Below are 22431 nucleotides of genomic sequence, written 5' to 3' on the forward strand. Positions count from 1 at the left end.
GGCCGCACCGCACCGCACCGCGCCGCTCCGCCGCTCCTCCCGCCGCCCCGCCCGGGGACTGAGCTCCGCCCGCGTGTGCTGAGCGTGCCCGGGGCTGCGGGGCGCAGAGGTGGGCGCAGGGTTGGCTGCCCCTCCGCCCCCAGATCGCGCACTGGGAGCTGCGTTTTCCTCCGGCTGTCCCCGACCGCTGTGCTTCTCCAATGGATTCGGCCCTTCTGCTTGCTCCCCGCGCTATTTTGTTCTCATTTAAGCAAAGCGAAAGGATGTTTGGTTCGGAAAAATAATAGGATGTGACTTAGGGCTGCTTTGTTTCCGTGCCAGCTCCGACCACACGCCTCTTGTAAAGCCCACAACTCTTCTTTCTGTCCAGCCCACAAAGCTCCAGGAGCAGTGGTACCCGCAGGGCCCTGGGCAACTTGGGGCAGCACAGGAGGGGCGGAGGGGATCCAAAACAAAGGAATTCGTGCAACGCAGGATGATAACGAATGGGGAGAGGCTGTCAATGGGATGGAAGAGGAGGGGGCTGAGTGATGGGGAGAGGGGCACAAACAGCAGGCGCAGGTCGGAGCTGCGCTTCCTTTCCAAACAAGAGCAGCACTGTCTGCAAATGCAGCCGTGTTTGGCTCGTCTCGAGGAAGCAACCGGTCCATCTGCTGTTCCCCTTAAGAATAGGGGTGAGGAGGAAGCCTGGCTCTGGCCCAGCAGCAGCAGGAAGTGCCGTGGCTGCTTGTAGTGCAGGGAAGGGCTGGGGGCACCTGGTGCTGCTGCATCAGTCCTCGCTCACGATGGCTGGTGGCACAGGGTGGGAAAAACTGGGGATTGGGGCCCAGCACACAGCACAGGGATGATGCCTGCTGTTAGTCCTCTCCCCACCCCTCGCTGGGTATCAGCAAGGCAGCAGCACTCACCTGGTCGTGGTGGGGAGCAGCGGATGTGCTTGGCACAGCACCAAGGCTGCGAAACTCAGCTGCAGTGCTGAGCCCCATGAATCACTGCCCATGAACCAGAGTTATGAAACAGTGCTGGAACGGCACCCATACAGCTGAGCAGCAACAGTGTTTACCCTAACTGATAAGTGAATAGCAACAGCGTTGCTCCTCTCCAACCGACACCAACACCGCGCACAAAAGCTGTAGGTGAAATTCCATCTGCCTCCCCTGCACCACAGCTCTTCTCCACAGCCTCCTCTTTGGGACCGGTGCACCACCCAAGTTCCAGCAGATGTCACATTAGACAACAGGCGTGGAAGGACGGCTCGCTCTTCCCAGCCCTTTTGCCAAAGCAATTTCCCCAGCAACACCATCTGCTAGGGGCAGCGTCCCACGAGCTCTGTGCTACCCTGGAAATGGGAATTCTCATTTCTAGGTTACACAGAGCAGCCCCGGCCCAAAACCCCGAGCTTATTGTGCTCTCCCTGATACAGCTTAGCTCCTTTTGTTGTTTTTCAGCTCTGTAACGACTGTATGCCTCTTCTGCATTGGCATCTTCCCACTAGGCTTTGCTCCATAAAGTCATTGTTGAGCTTGGCAAGGGTGAGATGTGTTTTTATAAATAAACTGCCAGCATTCCATACAGGACTGATTTCCAAAACTAAAACCTCACAGCATAAAAAAAATATACTGCAAGCTAGATCATAGACAGAGATGGAGGCAGCACGGAGCTGCTCCCAGCCCGACTGCTCCCGCGATGGGAATCACCTCTCACGTTTCTCCCAGCACCTTCTGGGGAGAAATTCATTGTAGCATTTGTGAGATGCGCCCTTCATTTTCAATCTGGCTGCTGGCATGCCAAAAAAGCAAAAGGGAGCTTGTTTACCTTACACTTACCCTGCTGAACTTTAGGTAGTTGATGAGAAAATCTGCAGTGCTGCAGGATTTAGCCAACAGCTGGCGGCAATGACACGGTTAAACCATCATCTGGGTTTATATCTTTACAGACCATGTCTTCCCAGGGCTCCCACATTAATTTCACTCTCTACACCAACTGAAAACCACAAGGGCCAGGAAACCAGCACCGCCCCTTCCCTGTCTGACTTGCAAGACAAAACAGCTGCTGGCAAAGATGTTTTCACGGTCTTAAAAAGCATGTAAGAACACAGGTTGTCTTGCCCCAGCATAGAACTGATCACAAACAAAGCAAACATTCAGCTTCAGTGCCAGGCTGGGAAGGTGGTGAGAGCTCCAGCAGTTTCTTACTTGAATGCTGATCTGCTGAGTAATCCAGCTGGTAATGACTGTGCTCTTAGCCTGGGGGAAAAAGCAAGTTTGGAGCTTTAGAAAGTCTTAAATAGAGCTAAAGCTGTTGAGAACTGCTGCCCCCAGTGTTAGAAGTGGCAGCTTTCCAACCACCATCACTTGCCCCCAGAGGAACGTGGGCCCATGCCATTCCTGCTGCAGGACAGTTACACTTATAGACTGTACCCCAAGCTAGGGAGCTGGGTCACAACATTAACAAAACCTATTTTTGTTCAGTTCTTAGTAAGCTCTGACCAAGATGGCTGGGAGGCCACTGAGATTGCACAGCAGTGTGCCCCATTATATGGATTACAGATACAGACCCTACAAATGTGCAGAGTGCAGAGTGAGAATCCTCTCTTCAAGCCCTGCTTTAATGCTGAATTCCAAACGTTTACAATGTGCCCACCTGGACGTCATCCACATCCTTTCTCAGAGATTAAACTGCAGCATGTAACACTTGTTTGCTATCATCCACATTTCAAAAACAGCAATTGAAATGTAGAGTGATCCACAGCAAGTTACCTTTTCTGTTTGTTTTTTGAAGCTGTTCCACCTTGTTTTTGGAGCTGTTGCTTGGATGTGACGAGCTCCTGGAGGCACGAGAGCACACTGCCATCTGCCTGCTCCTCGGGAAAGCTGCAGGGCACACCACAGCAGGCATCACAGCTCAAGCAGAGCAGGACTTCAGTCTCAGGGCAAAATGGGAACAGAGCAGGGCACAGGTCTGTAAATCTGGGACAAAGGGTGTAAAGCAAACAAGCGTGCGACTGACTTAACTGCAGGTTTTCAAGCGAAAGCAGCACTTCGTTAATGACACTTCATTAAAAACAAGATCCTAATTAGGTCCCACCACTGGAAGACAGGGAGTGTGTGAAGGAGGACATACAACTGAAGGCACTGGGAAACGTAAGATCTCACAAATAAAACAATCAGCATTTATTGTTGTATTACAAAACACTTTGTATTTTGGCAATATTTTACAGTTTATCCTTTTCCTTCTTAGGGCCTGTTGAAGAGGTATGGAAGGGAAGAAAAGAGGAGAAAGTTGAAATTAGGATTAAATTTCCATGTCTCGCATAAAAAAAATCCTCCCAAACTGCCCCAGTCCCTCCCACCAAAATAAAAATCTAGTTTCACTCAGTTCAACTATCTGAAGAGGCCATGGGTGAAGCGGCAGGCAAAACTCTGGCAATTTCACTATCCAACGGGTCAAGAAGACAAACAAAACATTCACAGTGGTCTTCAGTATGGTCTGTTACGTTGATCGTTTCTGAAATCGTTCCTGAAAGGGAAAGAAAAAGTCACCAGGAATCTCTGAAGTGCATCAAAATAGTCCTCTCAGTCAGGCAGCTCTACAGCTACTTCTGTGTCTCTTCTGCTTATGGACACCTTTAACCAACAGTGCTCCCAAACACACCCAGTAGGCAAACTGACTTACTCACTTCTGAAGCTCTTATCTCTAGTCGGCATTGCACAACTAAGCAGGGGTGAAGAGACTGCTTACCTTCCTCCCATTTTACCCCCATAGCCTCCTCCTCGATCACCACCTCTGCCACCACGCCCTCGATACCCCCTTTCTCCTCCATATCCACCTCTGCCACGGAAATCTGGAGGAAGATGCACAGCGACACATCCGTCAGGTCCTTCAGAAAGCTGAGCACGTCATGAACAGCTCTTACACCTCAGAGGAGAGGCAGCAGCTCGCAGGGATCTTTTTACACACCTCCTCCTGATGGACGTGAATCCTCCGGTCTGGGCTCACCACATTGGTTGCAGGAGTTCCTGCGAGCGAAGTTCATGTTACCACAGGACCTGGGAAGGACAAGGATTTCCCAGACTTAGCTGCTAAGAAACTCAGAGGGCTCACGTGAAACACCACTGCCCGATCAGAATGACACTTACGGGTTAGGACAAACCCAATCACCATTTTTGGGTTCCCCACTTCTACCCTGGAAGCCCCCACCTCTTCCATATCCACCTCGTGAACCTGTAGACAAAATTATAATCAGAATAAAGGAGGAGAAGTGTCTAAGATTGATACATGAGAAGCATTTATTAAGGACTGCCACTGGCTTCAAAAATCAAGGGACAGACAGACCTTCCACGTGGAAGAAAGAGTAGGTAGGCAATCTCTGTATTGATATTAATCACTAGGAAAGGGACAGTAGGAACTGTGAAGGAAGAGCAGCAGGCAAACAACTGCACCCTCTAACATTCAGCCTTCAAGAATTACTTTTCTGATGCTGCATTTACTACCAAATACAAGATAACTGAAGATTTGAGCAAAATGGCAACAGAAACTTCAGTCACTACCAAATCTCAGCACAGGTTAATGTATGTGCAGAGCTGAAGTACACGTGCTCACATGGACAGATTTAGAACTTAGGGGAGATGGACAAAAAAGCAAGAATAGTGTGTTTTGGCTAGAAGAATTTGCCCCAACACATATTTATTATAAATTCTCTTTCAGCAATAAAAGGAAACCTGATTACCTTGAGTGGCCAATGGTGATTATATAAACCACTGTGTGCATTAATGAATTTCCATAAAAATGTAACAGTGTATGATTGTATCACCTATAGGGCCTGACTCAGTCACAGAACAAAGTCCCTGTGTGGATTAATGCCAGCATCTGACACAGCCACAGGGACAACACAGCCACAGGGACAACACAGCCACAGGGACAACACAGCCACAGGGACAACACAGCTCGTGCTGCATCAAAAAGACCAAGAACTTTTTTCCCAACTGAGCATTTTTCATCAGGTTCAAAATTTAAGAATGCAAATTTGTTGGCAGCCACTAAACAAAACATGCTCCTAGTCAAATGGCAATTTATGTCCAGTAGGCTACTGACAAAACTGTGTTATACAGAGAGCCAGGGAAATTAACATCTGTTTAATTAAAGCTTCTCTAAGTCAGCAGCAGATGAATAACTTCCCTTGCTTAATACTATCTGGAAACATCAGAGTATCTGAAGCCTTTGCAGTTAAAAGCCACATCTGTCTGTGTGGAACCTGCAGATCCTCAAAGTCATCATCATTTCTTTGTAAGGAATAGTGAGACACAATGGAGATTTTCCAGTTGAAAAGGAAAGCACAAGTTCTGTGCAGTGCATAAAAGCTTACAGGTCTCAGTTTTACTTAAGTTGGTTCAATACTTCTTACTTACTGCCAGAATTCCAAAGGCTCAAACGCTTTGAGAAATCACTGCTACAAAGTCAATTCTCTTCATAAATACTGGCAGTAAAAAGCACCTCACTACACACAACAAAGGATTTTACAGATTTGAGTCCCACCTCGACGTCCACCACCTCCACCTCCTCTCATGAATTCAGGTCTTCTAGTTGCAAAAGAAACTTTGATAACATTGCCATTGAATTCTTTTCCTGTGTTAAAACAGAGAGAAAAATTAATAGAGCTCCCAACAACACAGCAGCAAGTTCAAGAGAACAGAAGTGATGTGCAAATGCAGGCTGACTAAAAAGCCTTTAAGCAGCAGGCAGCATGGAGTGAATGCCTTAGTTCAGAATGCTCTGTTCAAAATGTGAGATGACAAACTCTTTCCTAATAATTTTTATGTAAACCAGAAGATAAGGCTTTTGTACAATGCAAGAGCCAGTGCAAAAATGAAACACTGCCAAGTAAGGGAAGACATGACATTTTAAATACAAGGTCTCTGTTCTTCATGGATGCAAGGTTTACCAGATAGCAAGCAGGGCTATATGGGCACCTAATATAGTTATATTTGCTTTACCCTCCGAAACAAAAGTAAAATCTGATTTTATCAGCAAAATAGTGTGCCATGAAAGACCTCCACATACTACAATTCAAGTCCAGAAACTGAACTTTAAATCAGTGCATTGCTGGGATCTGCTCTTTTCCACTGTTGAGCCCATGGTTTAAAAACAATATGCACTGTAATTCTCCACAACATACGTGCAAAGCAGTTGGCACAACGTTGCCATCGCCCTTGCCAAAACCTGAAAGTGCCACCCACAACACTAAGAACAAAAGAAGAGGTAATTAATCTCACGCACCATCAAACCAGTCAATGGCTGCTTTGGCAGAAGGAGGGTCATCAAAAGATACCGTTGCTTCTCCTTTTGGTTTGCCAGTATCCTTATCTGTGTACAGATTTATCATAGGCTTGCCAGTCTTTTTGTTGGTCTGGAAAGAGAGGTTGTGTACTTAGCAAAGGACAAATACTGGTAGAGTCAGAGCATAAGCTGTAGCAGAGAAGTGTCAGTAAAAAAACTGACAGCTCTTTGAGCTAGCTTGCAGAAAGGTGCTTGTGATGGAAAGACACTTAATGGCTGCTCTCCAGGAAGTGATGAGGGGCCTGGTTTTCACAAACACTGATGTTAAGAGCAGGAGGCCCTAATTCAGAACTGCAGAAGCAGAAGTAACAGCCATAGGAACACAGAAGCATACTTGCTGAAACATCAAGATGGTATAACAGATATGGAGTTAGTGACAAGAGTTTAAAAAACTGAAAGAGACACAGAGCAACTTGAATGTCACCACCAAGCTGGCTGATTTTCAAATAAGCTGTCACTACCCAGACAGAACTATTATCTCTAACTTCTGGGGAGCCACAGCAAGCAGCTGCCTCAGACAACATCCATCACAACTGCACGTCCTCTTCCTCCCTACTAGAGATTTCTCACTTCACATACCTTTATAATGCCTATTTGTTTGAAGTAGTCTGCCACTTGATCTGTTGAAACATCCTCTCCAAGTCCTTGCACAAAGATGGTGTTGTTGTCAGAGTTGTCAGACTCTGAATCTATTAAAAATAAGCTACAGTTACCATACATCTTCATGGTAGCAACAAAAGAAATAAGTGGAGCTGAAGTCCACTTTTCCCAGTAGCAGACACTCATAGCCCAAGGATAACTTGTGTGAGACAAAAGATGAGAGCACGATACTGAAGTCAATGCTGCCAACTGCAGCAGTGCAGGCCCAGCTGTTTGCCATGCAGCCAGACATCACACCCTCCCAAAAAATGCATGTTTTAAATGACACAAATTTACAGCAGCAAGATCAGTCGCTCGGCTCAACCTGATTCATGCCTCATCTGCAAGTTCTTATTTGGGGCAACAAAAATCCACCCCAAAATTCACATGCTCTAAAGGAGAAGACGTTTCCCTCAATGAAGACAAGCTGCAGCTAAGTCACCTTTGAGCCATGGGAACTGCAGCCACATCCATGTTTGCAGACATACTTTTTAAAAGCAATGACCTATGAGCAAAATCCACTCCCACCCACTGCTTGTTTTCTTACCAGCGTCTGATCTCTGCCCATAATCTCTCTGACCTATGAAAGAGGTTCAAAAAAAGAAGAAAAAAAAAATAAAAAAAGAGAAAGACTATATTTAGCAAAACATTTTCAAGTAACTTTTTTTAATTTATTTATTTTTATTTTTAGAGACAAGAAAATATTTAAAGCATGTGTGCAATGCATCTAAGATCTAAAGCATTAACCAGAGGTTTACAGGCCTTTACATTAAAACGTTCAACAGAAGGCGTCTGGATGTTACTGTGCTCTTTAACTTGCAGTGTGTGGCAGTTGCCACACTGATGCTATGCTGGTGTTAGCTTGCAAATGCTGGTTGTCAGATCACCAAGCACTTTACTGAGCTGTTTTTTCCCTTCTGGTACCTTTCTAGAAGTATTTGTAAGAAACAAAAATAATTTAAAAAAAAATAATATAGAAAAATAAAAATCTAGCGAACATCACTGTCTCCACAAATTCTTTCATGCAATTTGACAAAGCAGAAATCTAGCTTACTGCCAAATGGTTGGCTATTAAAACTGACCAACACACCAGCCTCACCAAAACACTACAATGCTTCTACGAGACAGTAACAAGAGATTGGTGGCTTTTAGATTTATAAAGAATTTCCACTGAAACATTTTTGGATACTCGGCACTTACCACCATAATTTTTGAAGCCACCACGGTCACCACCACTGCAGAGGAAAAATTGAAGAAATGATTTCTTCCTTAAGTCTCTACGTGCTGAGCCCAAGGCTCCATCTACAGTTCATGAGAGTTACTGTCTAGCAGCTACAGCACCATCTCTACGTTCTGCTCTCTGACCATTCACGTTCAAAGACTTTAACACATGAAAGTGAATCACCTTCCAGGGTGACGCACTGGAGAAGAGGAATCCTAAGCAGTCATTTAAAAGTAGCCCACAGACACAGCTTTGTTTCAATCCTTCCTCCCATCCCACAAGCCAAAATGACTGCTGTTACAAACCGGGTTTTAAAACAGAACCGTTATTTTCATGAAGGTTAATGGGGTTTAATTGCAGATGTAATTGCTGCTTTGGAATAATTGGTACTTCAGTACTTTCCTATGAATAAGAAGAGCTAAAGGCGATTAACCTGTTGTTATGCATTTATATTTTTATATATATTTAAGGTCCCCTCCAGCCTAAGCTGTTTGATGATTCTGCACTGGGGGCAAACAGCAGTAGCAGCCTGAGAAGGCTGAGCAGGGAGCTGCTGCACTGCTAGACCTTGGCACTACAGAGGGTGTGTGCATGTGAGCTTCAAAAGCAGAGCCTGGCAACTTTTCGTTCATCCATTCTGAAACCTGTGGCACAAAACGCAGACCACTTTAAAAGATGACACACAGCAATGTTCAAAGGTTAGAAGGGAGATCTGGAACAGAGTTTTTAAAATGTGTCCGTGCTTGTAGGAACTGGAGATGCAGGATCTTAATACTAATCCAACAATCTAAACCCATGCAGAAAATAAGTCCACGCCCAGTACAGCCAATATCAGACATGAGGACTTCACTTGAGATGTCAGGGGAAAAAGGTGTGCACTGTGATTCTGAGAAGTGATGGAGCTGGGTACACAAAAAGCACTGGAAGACACCTAGCTTTGTCATGCACTAACTCTGCACCTTGGGCTGAGCGTTAGGGCAATTCAGAACTCCCCAGTCACTGTTAACTGATGTCTGTGTGCTTTTGCCCACATATGCTTTATGTGCCCATTATCTTCTGCTTAGTCCCACCTGCCTGACCCAAACCACACCCCCATCTGTTCAGTGGCAGATACCTTTGATGACAGATGAATGCTTCCCCTCATTTTCCCCCATTTATAAGTCCCCAGTTTAAAAAGCTGCAGTGTGTTACACGCCTGGGACTGGCAGGCAGAGCTACCCAAGGTGTTCAGGAGTTAAACATGGGAGCTGGCTGTGAGGAGCTACTTCCAGTCTCACATTTACCCCTCACTGAGACCGGAAAGCAACTGAGCTAGCTCCCAAACTGACATCAGAGAACACGTGGAATATTTCATTTTAGCATTTCAGTCTATTGCTTCCTCAGCCTTGCACACAGACCAAAGAGATGCGTGGCCAGATGCAGTTTGAGGTGTGACCATCCTACATTAAGGTCACCAACAGGTTGCCAAGATTCAGCAATGCCACCAACATACATAACAAAATAAAAGAGACTGAGACTAAACTGCAAGCAGCCAGAAAGCACACATTACATCTGCACAGTGATCAAACTCACTGCTAGCAAAAACGCATTGTCCTCTCCTTCTGCACTGGGTCACATTTAGACATCGCCTGCTCGAGTGGGAATGAGGTTCCTCCGAGCACTGTTTGCTTCAGCTGGGAATCCCTTCACATTATAGGCTCAGTTACATGGAGAGCACAATGCCATGCAGACAAGAAATACACTCAAAACATGCTAAGATATTGGCAGAAGTGAAACTAAATTCAGGAACCCAATTTCAGCCCCCAGCACGCACCTGTGTCTCATCAACAGAGTGGGAGTTACACGTAAGAATGCGTTTTTCCACACACGAGGTAAATGCCTGCTGCACCCATGATGTCACTGATGGCTTTTCTGCTGCCCATATTTACTGACTCTGCTCATGTTTCTCCAAATTCCACATAAAGCTAAGCTCAGGCATATACATTACAAGGCAAATATTAATCTGAACACAAACCACTCTGTTCCAAGAACCATCCGCATCACGCTGTAGTTTCCTGATATCCCAACAAGCCAATTCCTACTCACACTAACTAGCACAGCAATTCAGTTGTGTAATTAACTTTTTGCTTATAGTGCAGCAACTTTCAATCTCCAAGAGAAAAAAAATCTATGCTGAACAGAGTTCTACCCTGCACCTGTTTAATTTCACCAACACAGTGCATGAGCACAGGCAGAGCTTCTCCCATTCAGTGCAGAGTCTAAAAAAGAGGGGCAGTGTGGGTATGGCCACTCAAGTGAGTGAAATTCTTCATTCTCAAGACCTGCTGTACCTGCTCTCTGGCCACAGGAGCTCGAAGATGAGCCTCTATTACTACTACAGGTTAAAAAAAAGGCTCTGCTATTAGCCAAAATATCATTTATTGATTATCAGTAATGTAGCACTGTACAACTCTGTGCTGTACAGCTCTGCACAAGCACAAAAGAAAAATGAACATTCTCTACAGTACATATTTGCATCATCCTAGTTTTCAGAATAATGATTCATACCTGAATGTCACCATTTATGTTTTAGAACACTTTATAAAGGACACTCGTGGAAATCAAAGCTCTCAGAATTTCCCAATGCTAATTTGGTTTTACCCCAAATACTCCAGAATTACCTTCTGCACTGCCAGACTGCTGCAGGATGCCCTGCATGCAGGTAACAGGTCATGGGGCCAGCAATAATCCTGCTAGAAAATAAGACTGCAGTCGAAAACACTATTATCACTGTACAGGACAGCACCGTGTCAGCAAGGACACTGAGCAGGAGCCTTCATCACCCACCACCACGGAACAGATGAGGCAAAGCAGCTGTAAGAACACCAAGCACTGGGCAGTGCTGACTGATGAACAACAAGCTGCAATGAGATCTCCCTGCTTTGCACTGCCAGGAAAGATGGAAGGGTTTTTTTTATTAACATCTAACCCAAAAGGGATTTATTTGCTACCATCCCAAATTAGTAACGATATGTTTTTCCTCACGGTGTCATGAAACAAGAACTAGATGCTGCTAAAACTCCTTTACACATCATTTTCTAATCATTATAGCCTGCATTATTACAGCAGTACAAATATGTCTGCAGACAAGATTGTTAGATTGGTATTTCCTGATGGCTCTGGAATTTAAGCATTAAAACGTGATCAGAGGAAAAACTTGAAGTATTACCCAGTTGTAGGAGATGGACACGATGCTCCTACACAAGCTGCTTTTAGGTAAAATATAGAAACCCAAGGAAACAAAACCAAAAACTACCCTGACACCCCACATTTCAACAGGATTAAACATGGCTTCTTACCTGAACTTCTTTCCCCCCACTGATCATATGGCTTGCTATTTCATTTGACCTTTTATGCTTTTCCAACAAGCACGTGGCTTTGCTAAAACGTGTCAGAAGGAGAATCCCCAGCTATAATTAGGCAGAAAGACTGAGGGAGTATTTATGGCACTGCAGTTTCAGAAGAATCTTCACTGCAAAAGGCATTTCAGTCTGCATCACTGAACGGAAGCAGGCAGACTTCACAACACACATCCTAACGCCTTCCCACCTCAACACAATTTCCCCCTCCCTTCATTCTTTCCCCTTTTTGGGCTCTGAAATGCAGTGATGTATCATTGTCCACATGGATGCGCACAGAAAATTTTTCTTACAGTTTGGAAAACCATGGCATGGGGCTTCATCTTCACTGACATCCATTGCTCTTATCTCACAAAGACAGGAGTTTGTTTCAAAGTGATGAAGTGTACCAAACGAGTGTTTTTTGAAGCTCACATTCATTTCCCACATTGGAAAGGGCTCAAGTAATTATTTGATTTGATTTTAAACAGATTATATCAAAGGAGTATGAAAAGCCCTCATTTACATATAAGAGTAGGTTTTTAAAAAGTTCACTTTCAGCTATGGATGAACTCAGACATTATTTAGCTGGTTATGTTCATGTTATATAAAAACCCAGCACATTTTAATATTAAGAAACAACTACGATGTTCCTAGCTGTGTTACCATGACTGATTAGGAGAGGTCCATCTATATCAAAACAGCCATAAAATATAACCTGGGACCACCTCGGAATCAGGAAAACTTTAAATATGGCTTAAAAAGAGATACTTCAAAAAATAACCAAGTCTTACCACGTTGTTGAATTTCTTTCTTTGAACTTTATCAGCTCAAATGAACAGCAGTGCATTACTGAAGTTCTTTATGTGGAGTTTATGCAATAACCCAGAATTCTGCAGACTATTTAAGGGTAAGTGATGTTGGCAAGCAATGCTTCCAAGCTCACTGGAAGCCTCTCTATTCTTACTCTGCAACAGCAAGCGTTCCAAATACCCCAACCATCAAGAAGGTACATAAAACACAGCCACTCGTGACTGTTCAGTAAGAAACAGCAATGCTATTTGGCCTAATTCAATGAGATCTAAAGCAAAGGTCCCAGTCTCTCAGACCCATGAATGAAATCATCCACAAGCACAAAATTAAGCATGTGCATATATTTTCTTGACAGAAACAAGGTCAAAGGCAATGGAAAGCTACCTTCTCTGTGGGTATTTAGAATTTACCTAAAGCAAATGGATTTAGACTGACAGCTAAACCAATAATAAAAACTATTTCAATGGAAGTTTAAAACTGCAAAAAAAAAAAAAAAAAGTTAAACTTTTGATTAAAACTATATTTAGGAAGCTGAAAGATAATTAGCCAACTCTAATATAATGATTTGTCATCAAAGTCACAATACTTCCTTGCCAAAGGCTTAGCTACCTTAGCTGTGAAATTTATAGAACCGTCTCAGACCTTGGCTGTTGGTTTTCTCATTCAGCAAGGATTTTCACAGGTTTTAAGTATCTTATTTCAAGTGATGGGTTCTGGCAGTTCTTTCAGTGCAGCTAATGTAAATAAGATGCAGCTATGTGTCATAACAATCAAACACTTCAGTCTCAATCTGTCTGAACGTGTAAACTTTACCCGAGCAAAATGCATCTCTTTGCAGTGCAGAAGGGATTTTAGAAACCAACTACCTTTCCCTTTTTGAAATCTGAAATCTATAGGGAAACGATAAAGAAATTTTAAAGCAGCTGAATAATAAGGCCAAAGGGGAAAGAACTGCAGGCACTGGAATGAGATCACTTACCTATATCCAGACATATGACCTCTTCCATCCATGTCATATCCCCCTCTACCTCCTCCCTGTGACCCGCCATATCCTCTATTATCTTCTCCATACCTGCTCTTTTCCCGACGATCATCTGAAGGAAACAAAACAGACAAAAGATGAGCAAACTGCAGTTCAAACTGGGGTGCCGTGAAAATTCCCGCTCCACATTTTCTTTCTCTTCAAGTCTGCTTTCCAGACATGAATGGCAACTCCTAAATATCCCGCTTCCATTATCTACTCCAGGAAATAGCAGAGCAAAGTTTGATTTTGCTCCTCTTATCTCCCTCAGCCTCCAGTGCTGTGTGGTATCTTGGAAAGTAAGCACTCTGTACTTCAATTTTAAAATCAACACTACATTTCTCTAACATTAATGGCATATCATCTAAGATACACTTTTCATTCTCCTTCCCACACAGCCTTCTCATTTTGCAAAAGAAATCACAGAAGACAGAGCAAGGATAACGAGTGTGGGCCCTGCTGCTTGAGCCAAGATTTTGCAGAAAATGGTCTGTCTCAAACTCCTCATTTCCATCTACCTCAAAATTTACAGACGCAGCATGAAGTTGGAATGCAAAGTACAAAAGTTCCTCATGACTCATCCAGACTTTCATACAGGAAAAAAGGTGCAAAACAGCTTGGAAGAAAATCCCATCCAGACCTCGTAGGACTCAGTGGTCCCAAACTCTGCAAGGCTGTCTCCCAACAGGTACAACCACAACAATTTGAGGGCCCCATTTTTTCATTCCTGCGTAATGCACTGGAAGTCTTAACATGTAAAACATTCCCCCTTAATATCAACATGGAAGAAGAGCTTTAAGCATTCATCAAATCAACCGTCCGTGGAAGGAAATCCATCTATTTCACACTGCTTCCGTTCAATGTTACTAACCAATGCTTAATTCAATCTGTTAATTTTACCTTGGCTGTTGTGGCTATAGCTTCCCTTCTGAGACTGGTAGGATTGCTGAGAATGGCCATATGAGCTTTGGTGCTGGTTATAGCCTGACTTTTGGTCATATGAGCTCTGGTGGCCATAGCCCGACTGCTGGTCATATGAGCCCTGGTGGCCATAGCCCGACTGCTGGTCATATGAGCTTGACTGCTGGTCATAAGAGTCTTGGTTTTGTCCATAGCTTGACTGCTGGTCATAAGAACTTTGGTGCTGACCATAGTTTGACTTTTGTTCATAAGAGCCTCTTCCACTTAAAATAAACAGAATTTGTATTAATAGCTACACGTTCACAGAATAGAGAGCAAATAATTGAGGAAAATACATGACATTGCTGAAATTCCCTGGTCACAGTCACCTCCCAGTCATTACTGTTATACTGATATGAAAACACTGTGTGTCCCATCTAGTCTCTGCTGGGATATATCTGTCTTTAAAGAAAACCGAGGCAGAAAAATGTACATTGCCATCACCTCCAAGACATCCTCAACTTCCTCCCAAAGAGTAATTATCAGCAGTGCTCCCCTTACATATCTCAGAATAAGGCTTGCTTTCTCCCCAGTAGCATGACAATAGCTGATACTTAACCCACGACCACTAAATGCCAAATCCATCTCTGTACAACACAGTGAGAAGATACTCCCTGCTCATGCTGAATTGTGCAGCTGATATTTCCAGCACACACAAAACCCCAAAGCTTTGCACTCACTGAACTGCACCCTGCGTATTTCTGGATGTTCTGCCATTTTGCCAAGCACTTTTCCAACTCTTGTGATGTCCTCAAACATTCCTGTAATCCTTCCCACTCAAATGTCGTCTACCTATAGTACCTCACTGACTTTGATCAGGATCATCATCTCTTTGATATTATAACTGTCCCTACATTCTGAGCAGGAATCATCCATTACTCTTCTCCAACTCCATCATTTAATCAGATCTATAACAACCACAATGAAACTTCACCTCTACCATATAACCCAAGGCTACTTACTAATTCACACAAGGTAGAAGCAAAAGCATTTCAAAAAAGTAGGTATGCAAGAGAACTATTGTTCCAGTGGGGTTACCTGTCATAGCAAGAAATTACGTACATTTATGAGAAATAAATTGCATCCAGGAAACACTGACTGTTACTCATCCTTTTGTCTTCCCCCTAGGTACTTAGTTGTGGCTTAAATGCATTGTCTTTTGAGTAATTAAGATTAATCACTTTGTCACCCTTTCTTCTCTTCCTCATACTTCTCACACCCTTTTTCAAAAGATGAGGCACTATATTTGCCACTCTCCAGTCCTTCTCAATCTTACTTACTCCCCAAAAAGCAAACAAACCAAATCCACAGGAAACAGAAACTTCTACAAGAAGTTTCCACTAGATTTTCAAAACATCTGCCCATCAATCTCAAACTATCCCATCCAACTAAGTACTTCATTATGTCATCATCCACCCCAGAATTATCATCATTTTTAATATCCCAGTTTCTCCTTATTTGTTACAACCGTACAGACAACGAAAACTGAACCATGTACCTGCCTTCCTTTCAGTGACACTCTGAGTGACAGCACCTGAAGTTCAGACAGCTTCAAACCTTACTTGTCTACATTAAGATGTTTTGCAATAATAACTACAAAAACAGAAACCAAGTACAGGTTTGCTGAAGCCTAAATAGTTTTACAAGCTTGCAAAACAAAGTCAGAATTCTTGGACTCTGAACACAAGAATGAGGCTTATTATGTACAGTGCATTTTTAACAGATAACATGACTCTCGTTAAAGACTGGCTGTAAGAAGTAACCTTGGAGTAAATGCACAGAGTTTGCAAATAAGACAATAAAGTATTTTAGCACCAAGCTGCTTTTCAAGTTCTTACGGGGTTGGGCTGAAAGAATACTTTCAAAGTTGTATTATTAACCCTCCTGCAACTGAGTACAACTACATCTAACAAATGACATACATTTATGACAGTGTGAAGCACTGAATCTATGACTGCAGAGTGCATATAGATATTTAAATTGATTGAAGAGAATATAAAAGCATGTTTTGAGAATCCAATTTGGTTGGAAAAATAGATATCTCTTAAATGGTATTTCTGAATCCTTTCCTCTTCTTTCCAGCAAGAAAAGACATTCCAAGCCATAGAAGACATCTGCAAATCTAAGAACTGTAAGGTTACTGTAACTTCATGTAAAAAACAAACAAACAAACATGAATAGACAGATAACTGACCCAACTTTTTCTTAATCAAAACACTCTCTACCAAATCCGTTATTTATTGAGGTCACTATCCAAAGACTTTCTACAATTTCTCTTCCCCTATACTGTGGCTTCAGGACAACTACACTCATCCTTCTTATCTAAAGAAATATGCTTTCCCTACTTGCTATTCTTTGAGGCATTGAAAAGGTCTTAAAGCTGTGAATTATTAGATGTTTGTCATTTGTTTTCTTGTTTTTTATTTTAACAACTATAGCACAAAACTTGTTATAGTTCTAGTTAAGAATACACGACTACCAGACAGACTTTAAACAGGCAATGTAATCTCAGCTTTCTTACCCTCTAGACGACCCTTTCTGCTGCCCCTGGTTGCTGTAGGACTGCTGGTTGTATGAGCTCTGATTCTGATTATCATAACTGGACTCGTCATCATAGCCATGGGAATCTTGTCCATAACCTTGAAATTGAGGAAGAAATCTTTTAGTAAACATTCACCTTTTAGTTACTGCCAATGAACGTGACAAGACACCCAAACCTGTTTGATTTTGTCCATAGCTCCCATGATAGTTTCCATAGCTCTGTCCGTAGGAGGAATTGTCTCCACTCTGCCCATAACCAGAATATCCCTGTAATTTGGAGCACACGTTTAAATGAAGCGTAAACCCCACAGCAGGGAAGCACAGCTTTCCTCTGCCAGACACAACTGCAAACACCAAGGACAGCTGAGAAGAGATTCCTGCCCAGCCCAGACAGCACAACCCAGGAAGAATCTTTTTACACCAACTTAGAAACGCGTTTTTTAAGCTTACCTGTGTTTGTCCATAACTCTGATTGCCCTGGTTGCCATAGGATGAATAGCTGTAAGAGAAAAAATGCAGTTAGAAAATATTTATAGCGCCGTCCATGTGGGCTGGAAAGCATTTTGGGTGCTGTTGTGAAAACCCTCCAGTTGTAGGCATGTTAGAAACACGTCAATAAACGAATGGTTACCATGGTCAGATGGCAGAGCCATAAGAGCTTATTTTAACGTCTGCTCTGTTTCAAGTGTGAATTTAAAGCACGTGGGCTCATTGCTGTTTGATAAACTACCAAGAAACTCAGATAAATGCAGTGCTATCCATGGATTTTACAACTTCATTTTGCTGATTAAAGTACACCACGTACCCCAAACATACAGTTTTTAAATCATAAAACTATTAACAGATTTCTGTGGTTTTTTTGCCTTTTTAAAAAATCCCTGTTCTGGGAAAACCAAACAGTTCTACGGCCATCACCTGCGTGTCTATGAACTTTGATTAACATTTCAGGGAACAGCTTAAGGCAGTCTTATGAAAAACGTATCTCTATATTTGTGACATTTCAGATTACATCCCCTTATTGTCTTCCCTGGGTGAATATCAGCTTTTTGTCCTAGTTTTAAAGACTTCTTAATGAAGGCCCATGGCTCCATGGCTTCCTGCAACTGTAGGGTGCAGAACGTATCAACACTATGCAGTGTTGAAGCAAAGATCGCAGAATCTTGCTGGGAATCCCAAATGGCCTTTTATTTTGCATATTTATTTGCTAACAGGAAAAAAAAAAAAGAAAAACAAGAAAGAAAAACATCCATACCTCTGCTGGCCTCCAGACTGACCGTAACTTCCAGAATCTAGAAAAGAAGGAAGTCATATTGAGAATTGCTAATGGGTGTCTTGTTCCTCTCGACCTGATATCAAAGGCAGAAGTGTGGGGAGAGGGAGGAAGGTGCAGTGAACAGGGGGACCACTCTCCCAGTAGAACCAGGCAGCTCCTTCCTCATCCTCAGACAAGAGGCCAGGCGCACACAAGCACGGCGTGTGGAGGACACCTGGCTTCACTTTTGGAAGTGCCTGGTTCCATCTTCACGTTTCCACATTCCTCCTCAACAGCCAGGACTGTACAACCCTTGCTAATGGCTATCGAGTGCAGTGCCATCATCAATGAACAGAAAGCAGCTGCTTAATTAATCCAGCAAAGCTAAGGAGGTCGGAGCTACTGAACCCCACTTTAAGGTACCACACAAAGCAAGGAAGTGGAACTTGGAGATGTAAATCAGGGATGAAGAAGCACAATATTTCCCTTATTGATGGCTCCAACCACGCGAGAACAAATCCATTATACAAGCTGCCCAGATAAATTTAATGAAGATTATTTCCCAGTAATGGGAAACATCAGTTATCGTGGAAATTGACTCCTGAAGGACAATTACATTGGATGGGTATTTCAGAATACAACTTCAAGGAAAACAAACAAAACAAAAAAGGAAAATTACACCATCAACAGCATCACTGAAATTGTTTGACTTGTATTAAAGCAGAGCATCTAGTTTATAAAAGCTATGAGTGCTACAACAAGGCTTACTAACTCTAAGAAACCCTACTAAGCTGGAATTCAGTGCTTAAACAGGATGTTCTGTCTTGACATTAATTTAGCTCACCACGTTATATGTCTCGTTAATTGCAGAAAGATGGCTCTCCCTGGCTAAGAGGGAGGGGAAAGCCCTGTTCCTACAGGCACAAACACAGCACAGCATACCTTGCTCCATCAGCTTCAAACCTTTCCAACGCCACCCCAACTCCTGCCACTGCCACTTGACATTTCTATCTTCCACCTTGCTCCAAACCCCAAACCCTGGTCTCCCTACAGCCTCAGCAGTGCCGTCCCTCTGCGGAATGCCTTGCAGTTCTTCTAAGTTACCCCAAGAACTTGTACAAACATCGCAGCACCGTGGCCTGAAACCAGCTATCAGAATTTCTGCTTTCATCCCCGATTTCTGTTTTCTCCATCTGTTTCTATGTACATAACCTCTACTCCAAGAACTGACTAAAAAAAGCTGAAACTGAGAGTGGGTTACAGCGCAGAGCAAATGCCATAAACTATAAACGAACAGCAAACACACAGCAAATCGCTCCAAATCTGCTCGTCACACCTCCCTCATCTGGCTATAAATCTGTTCCTGCCAGTACTTACACTTAAACTCAGGCACTCAGCCAAGACCAGGATGTCACCTCAGCTATTCAGACCCAAAGCATCTCCACAAGGCACCAGAAAGCATCACACTGCAAGAGCAATGCTCAGCAGAACCTAACAAGAGCTGCAACATCTGATCTCACATCTCACAGTGTTTTCACCCAGATGTGACACATTCTCATCATTTTCCACCCCTACACAAATATTTTGTTGCTTTTTCTTTATAAAAAGCAAATGTTTACCGTTTTTAACAAGGCAAAGGTCACATCTTTTACATTATTTCCATTTGAATGATAACAAAGCTTATTGTTTAATAGGCTACAGCGCTTTAAAATGATTGCTTCGCTACAAGTTTGGCATATGGTTTGTCTTAGTTTCAGCTGGGATGGAACTGTTTTCTTCAGAGTTCCTACTATGATGCTATGTTTTGGTTTTAGGAGAAAAATGATGCTGATAACACACCAATGTTCATAGCTGCTGCTAAGCAGGGCTGTACAGAGCAACGGCCATTGGAAGCAAAGGGCCCAAAGAGCTGGGAGAAGGGGAAAAAATTGGGAGAGCTGACTGAAACTGGCCAAAGGTGTATTCCATCCCATGACATCAAGGAGAAGGAGTTCTGAAAGGGGTGGGAGTTCATCTCACTTTCTTCTGCTGATGGGGGACCAGCTGGGCACAACTGCTTGCATATCACTTGTTATATACATTTAAATCTATTTGTCATAATTATCATCCTTTTCTTTATCTTAGTAAATAGCTTTATCTCAATCCACAAATTCTATTTTGCTGTTCTCCATTCTCTCCCCATCCCATGGGGAAAAGGGGGGAGTGAGCAAATGATCACACGGCGCTCAGTCACCTGTCAGGTGACACCACAACAACGTGAATTCTGTCAATTAAATAAAAGAATATCAATGGTTGTTACAGAAAGAATTCTTGGGCGAGGATGTAATTACCTATAAGCACAAGAACTACAATTGACCTCCATTTCTCCCTCCCTCAGAAACTTCCGCCAAGCCACAACAATTTGGGAAGAGACTAAAAGCAACCAGATAAGGAGCCTGTAAAATACGAACATCTCAAATCAGAGGAATTTCCTTTATTTATACATTTTTTCTCTGTGCTGCTTATCCCTTCTTGGGCTGCTTAGTCTACAGCCTTCTGATTGATTTCCTTTGGTGGGCTCAGCAGGGATGTGAGTTTTTGGAAACAACAGAGTTAACTCTGGAAAGTCCTGGATGTGCAGTGACTTCTGAATGTAGAAACAGCTAATGGAAAAATTCCCTGTGAGTGAAGTGGGATGCAGCTTACAGTAGTGCTCTGGAGCCATATTCCTCTTAAAAAAGAATATGCAATGCATGCCTCAGAACTGAAGTTGTTCTATGAGGTGATTTCATATAAAGAAGTGGCAGCTTGCACAGCATCCTCAAGAGAAAAAGAATCTCACCACAGAGTAACGAGGAGACAGGTCTGGTGCTTGGTTGGTTCCTACCTGAGGTCTGGAAGAAAGTGTGTTTAGTTCACTTCCAAACTTCATTCATTTGGCAGAAGAATCTGTGGTCTGATTTCACACTGCAGTACCTTTGAATGTGTTTTCTTCTCATTGCAAAGCACTGCTCCTTGCACTAGGAGCCCTCTGGCACACCTTGCTTGGTTTTCTCTTACATTCACATATTCACATTCCAGCAGACCACACTACAACAGGTCAACCCTGATAACTGAGGGCTAGGGGCATTCCACACCTGTGCAGGAGAGACAGAAAGGAATGCTCCCTCGCCAGGGCTTCTGCTGCTGGAATCAAAATGGGACCTCACATCCAACAAGGTGAAGAAGTGGCACCACAGCCTGATGGCAGAAGCCCCAGGGAAAGCTAGGGGGCATGGGCAGCAATTATGGGGCACAAACTGGGAGAGGGCAGGAAGGCACAGCCCATGCAGGTGGGGACACAGCCCCAGGGGAGGGTTGCACCCCATGCTGCACGATGCTCAGAAGAGGTGGAGCAAATCCCATTCTGTGGAGTGCACAATCCAAAGGGGAGAGGGGGAGGAGAGGATATCCCACGGGTGGAAGGGCCAAGACCCAAAGGGAGAGGAAGTCACATCCTATGCTGGAGGTGCATGATTCAAGGGGGGGTTCACATTCCATGTTCAGAAGGGGCAAGATCCAAAACAAGAGCAATCACATCCCATGCCGGGGGTTCACAATCTGGAGTTATGGGGATCACATCCCATGCAGGGGGTGCACAATTTAGGGTTGGGGGATCACATCCCATGCTGGGGGTAACGATACAAGGGGGATAGCTCACATCCCAGCGTGGAGGTGGGCTGTACAAACCAGAGCGGGGCCCCACACCGAGCGCAGACCCCTGCCCAGGAGGCGTGGTCGCACAGACCCCGCCTCCAAAGGAAAAAGGGGCGTGGCCCAACCTGCCCGCAACTGGGGTCTCTCGGGAGGGGGCGTGGCCTCCGCGGAGAGGGCGTGGCCTCGGCCGCCATTAGGGGGGCGTGGTCCCCTCCCCCTCCTCGCCGGCGGAGGCGCGCGCGGCGGGCGGTGCGTGCGGAGAGGGGGGGGCGGCGCCCCGTTCCCTGCCCCCGACGCGGCCTCCTCCCCCAGCGCCCGCCCGCGCCGCCTCAACGCGGGAAAAGCCGCCGTCCCCTCCCCGCGCCGCGCCCTCGGGAGCACCTACCCGACGCCATGGCCGCTGCCGGGCGTTGCGCTGCTGGACGGGAGCGAGCGGCGGGAGCGAGCAACGAAGTTAGCCGGGACCGAGCGCAGCGCCGGCCGCGCGCACAGTGAGGCACCCGCAGCTCGCGCAGACTGCGGGGCCTGGCAGCCAATCAGCGAGCGCGGCGCGTTCCATTCGCGCGGCGGTGCGGGGGGGGAGCGGGGAGCGGGG

At 44.3% G+C, this 22431-nt stretch overlaps 1 protein-coding gene across 1 annotated transcript; it reads right to left on the bottom strand.

Moving 5' to 3' along the window:
- Positions 1 to 3149: 3149 nt before the first annotated feature.
- TAF15 (TATA-box binding protein associated factor 15) lies at positions 3150 to 22363 on the bottom strand. The gene is made up of 16 exons (XM_052688727.1): positions 22222 to 22363; positions 18162 to 18198; positions 17360 to 17408; positions 17086 to 17176; positions 16890 to 17007; positions 14309 to 14592; positions 13367 to 13481; positions 8176 to 8210; positions 7523 to 7555; positions 6916 to 7025; positions 6277 to 6406; positions 5536 to 5625; positions 4140 to 4224; positions 3961 to 4049; positions 3742 to 3844; positions 3150 to 3519 (listed from the first exon to the last, which is right to left on the bottom strand). Exons 1-16 carry the CDS (start codon positions 22229 to 22231, stop codon positions 3480 to 3482), a joined length of 1419 nt encoding a protein of 472 aa, XP_052544687.1. The 5' UTR covers positions 22232 to 22363; the 3' UTR covers positions 3150 to 3479.
- Positions 22364 to 22431: the final 68 nt, after the last annotated feature.

The sequence above is a fragment of the Tympanuchus pallidicinctus genome, unplaced genomic scaffold (genome assembly GCF_026119805.1).
Source record: "Tympanuchus pallidicinctus isolate F22 unplaced genomic scaffold, pur_lepc_1.0 scaffold24, whole genome shotgun sequence".
Taxonomy (NCBI): Eukaryota; Metazoa; Chordata; class Aves; order Galliformes; family Phasianidae; genus Tympanuchus; species Tympanuchus pallidicinctus.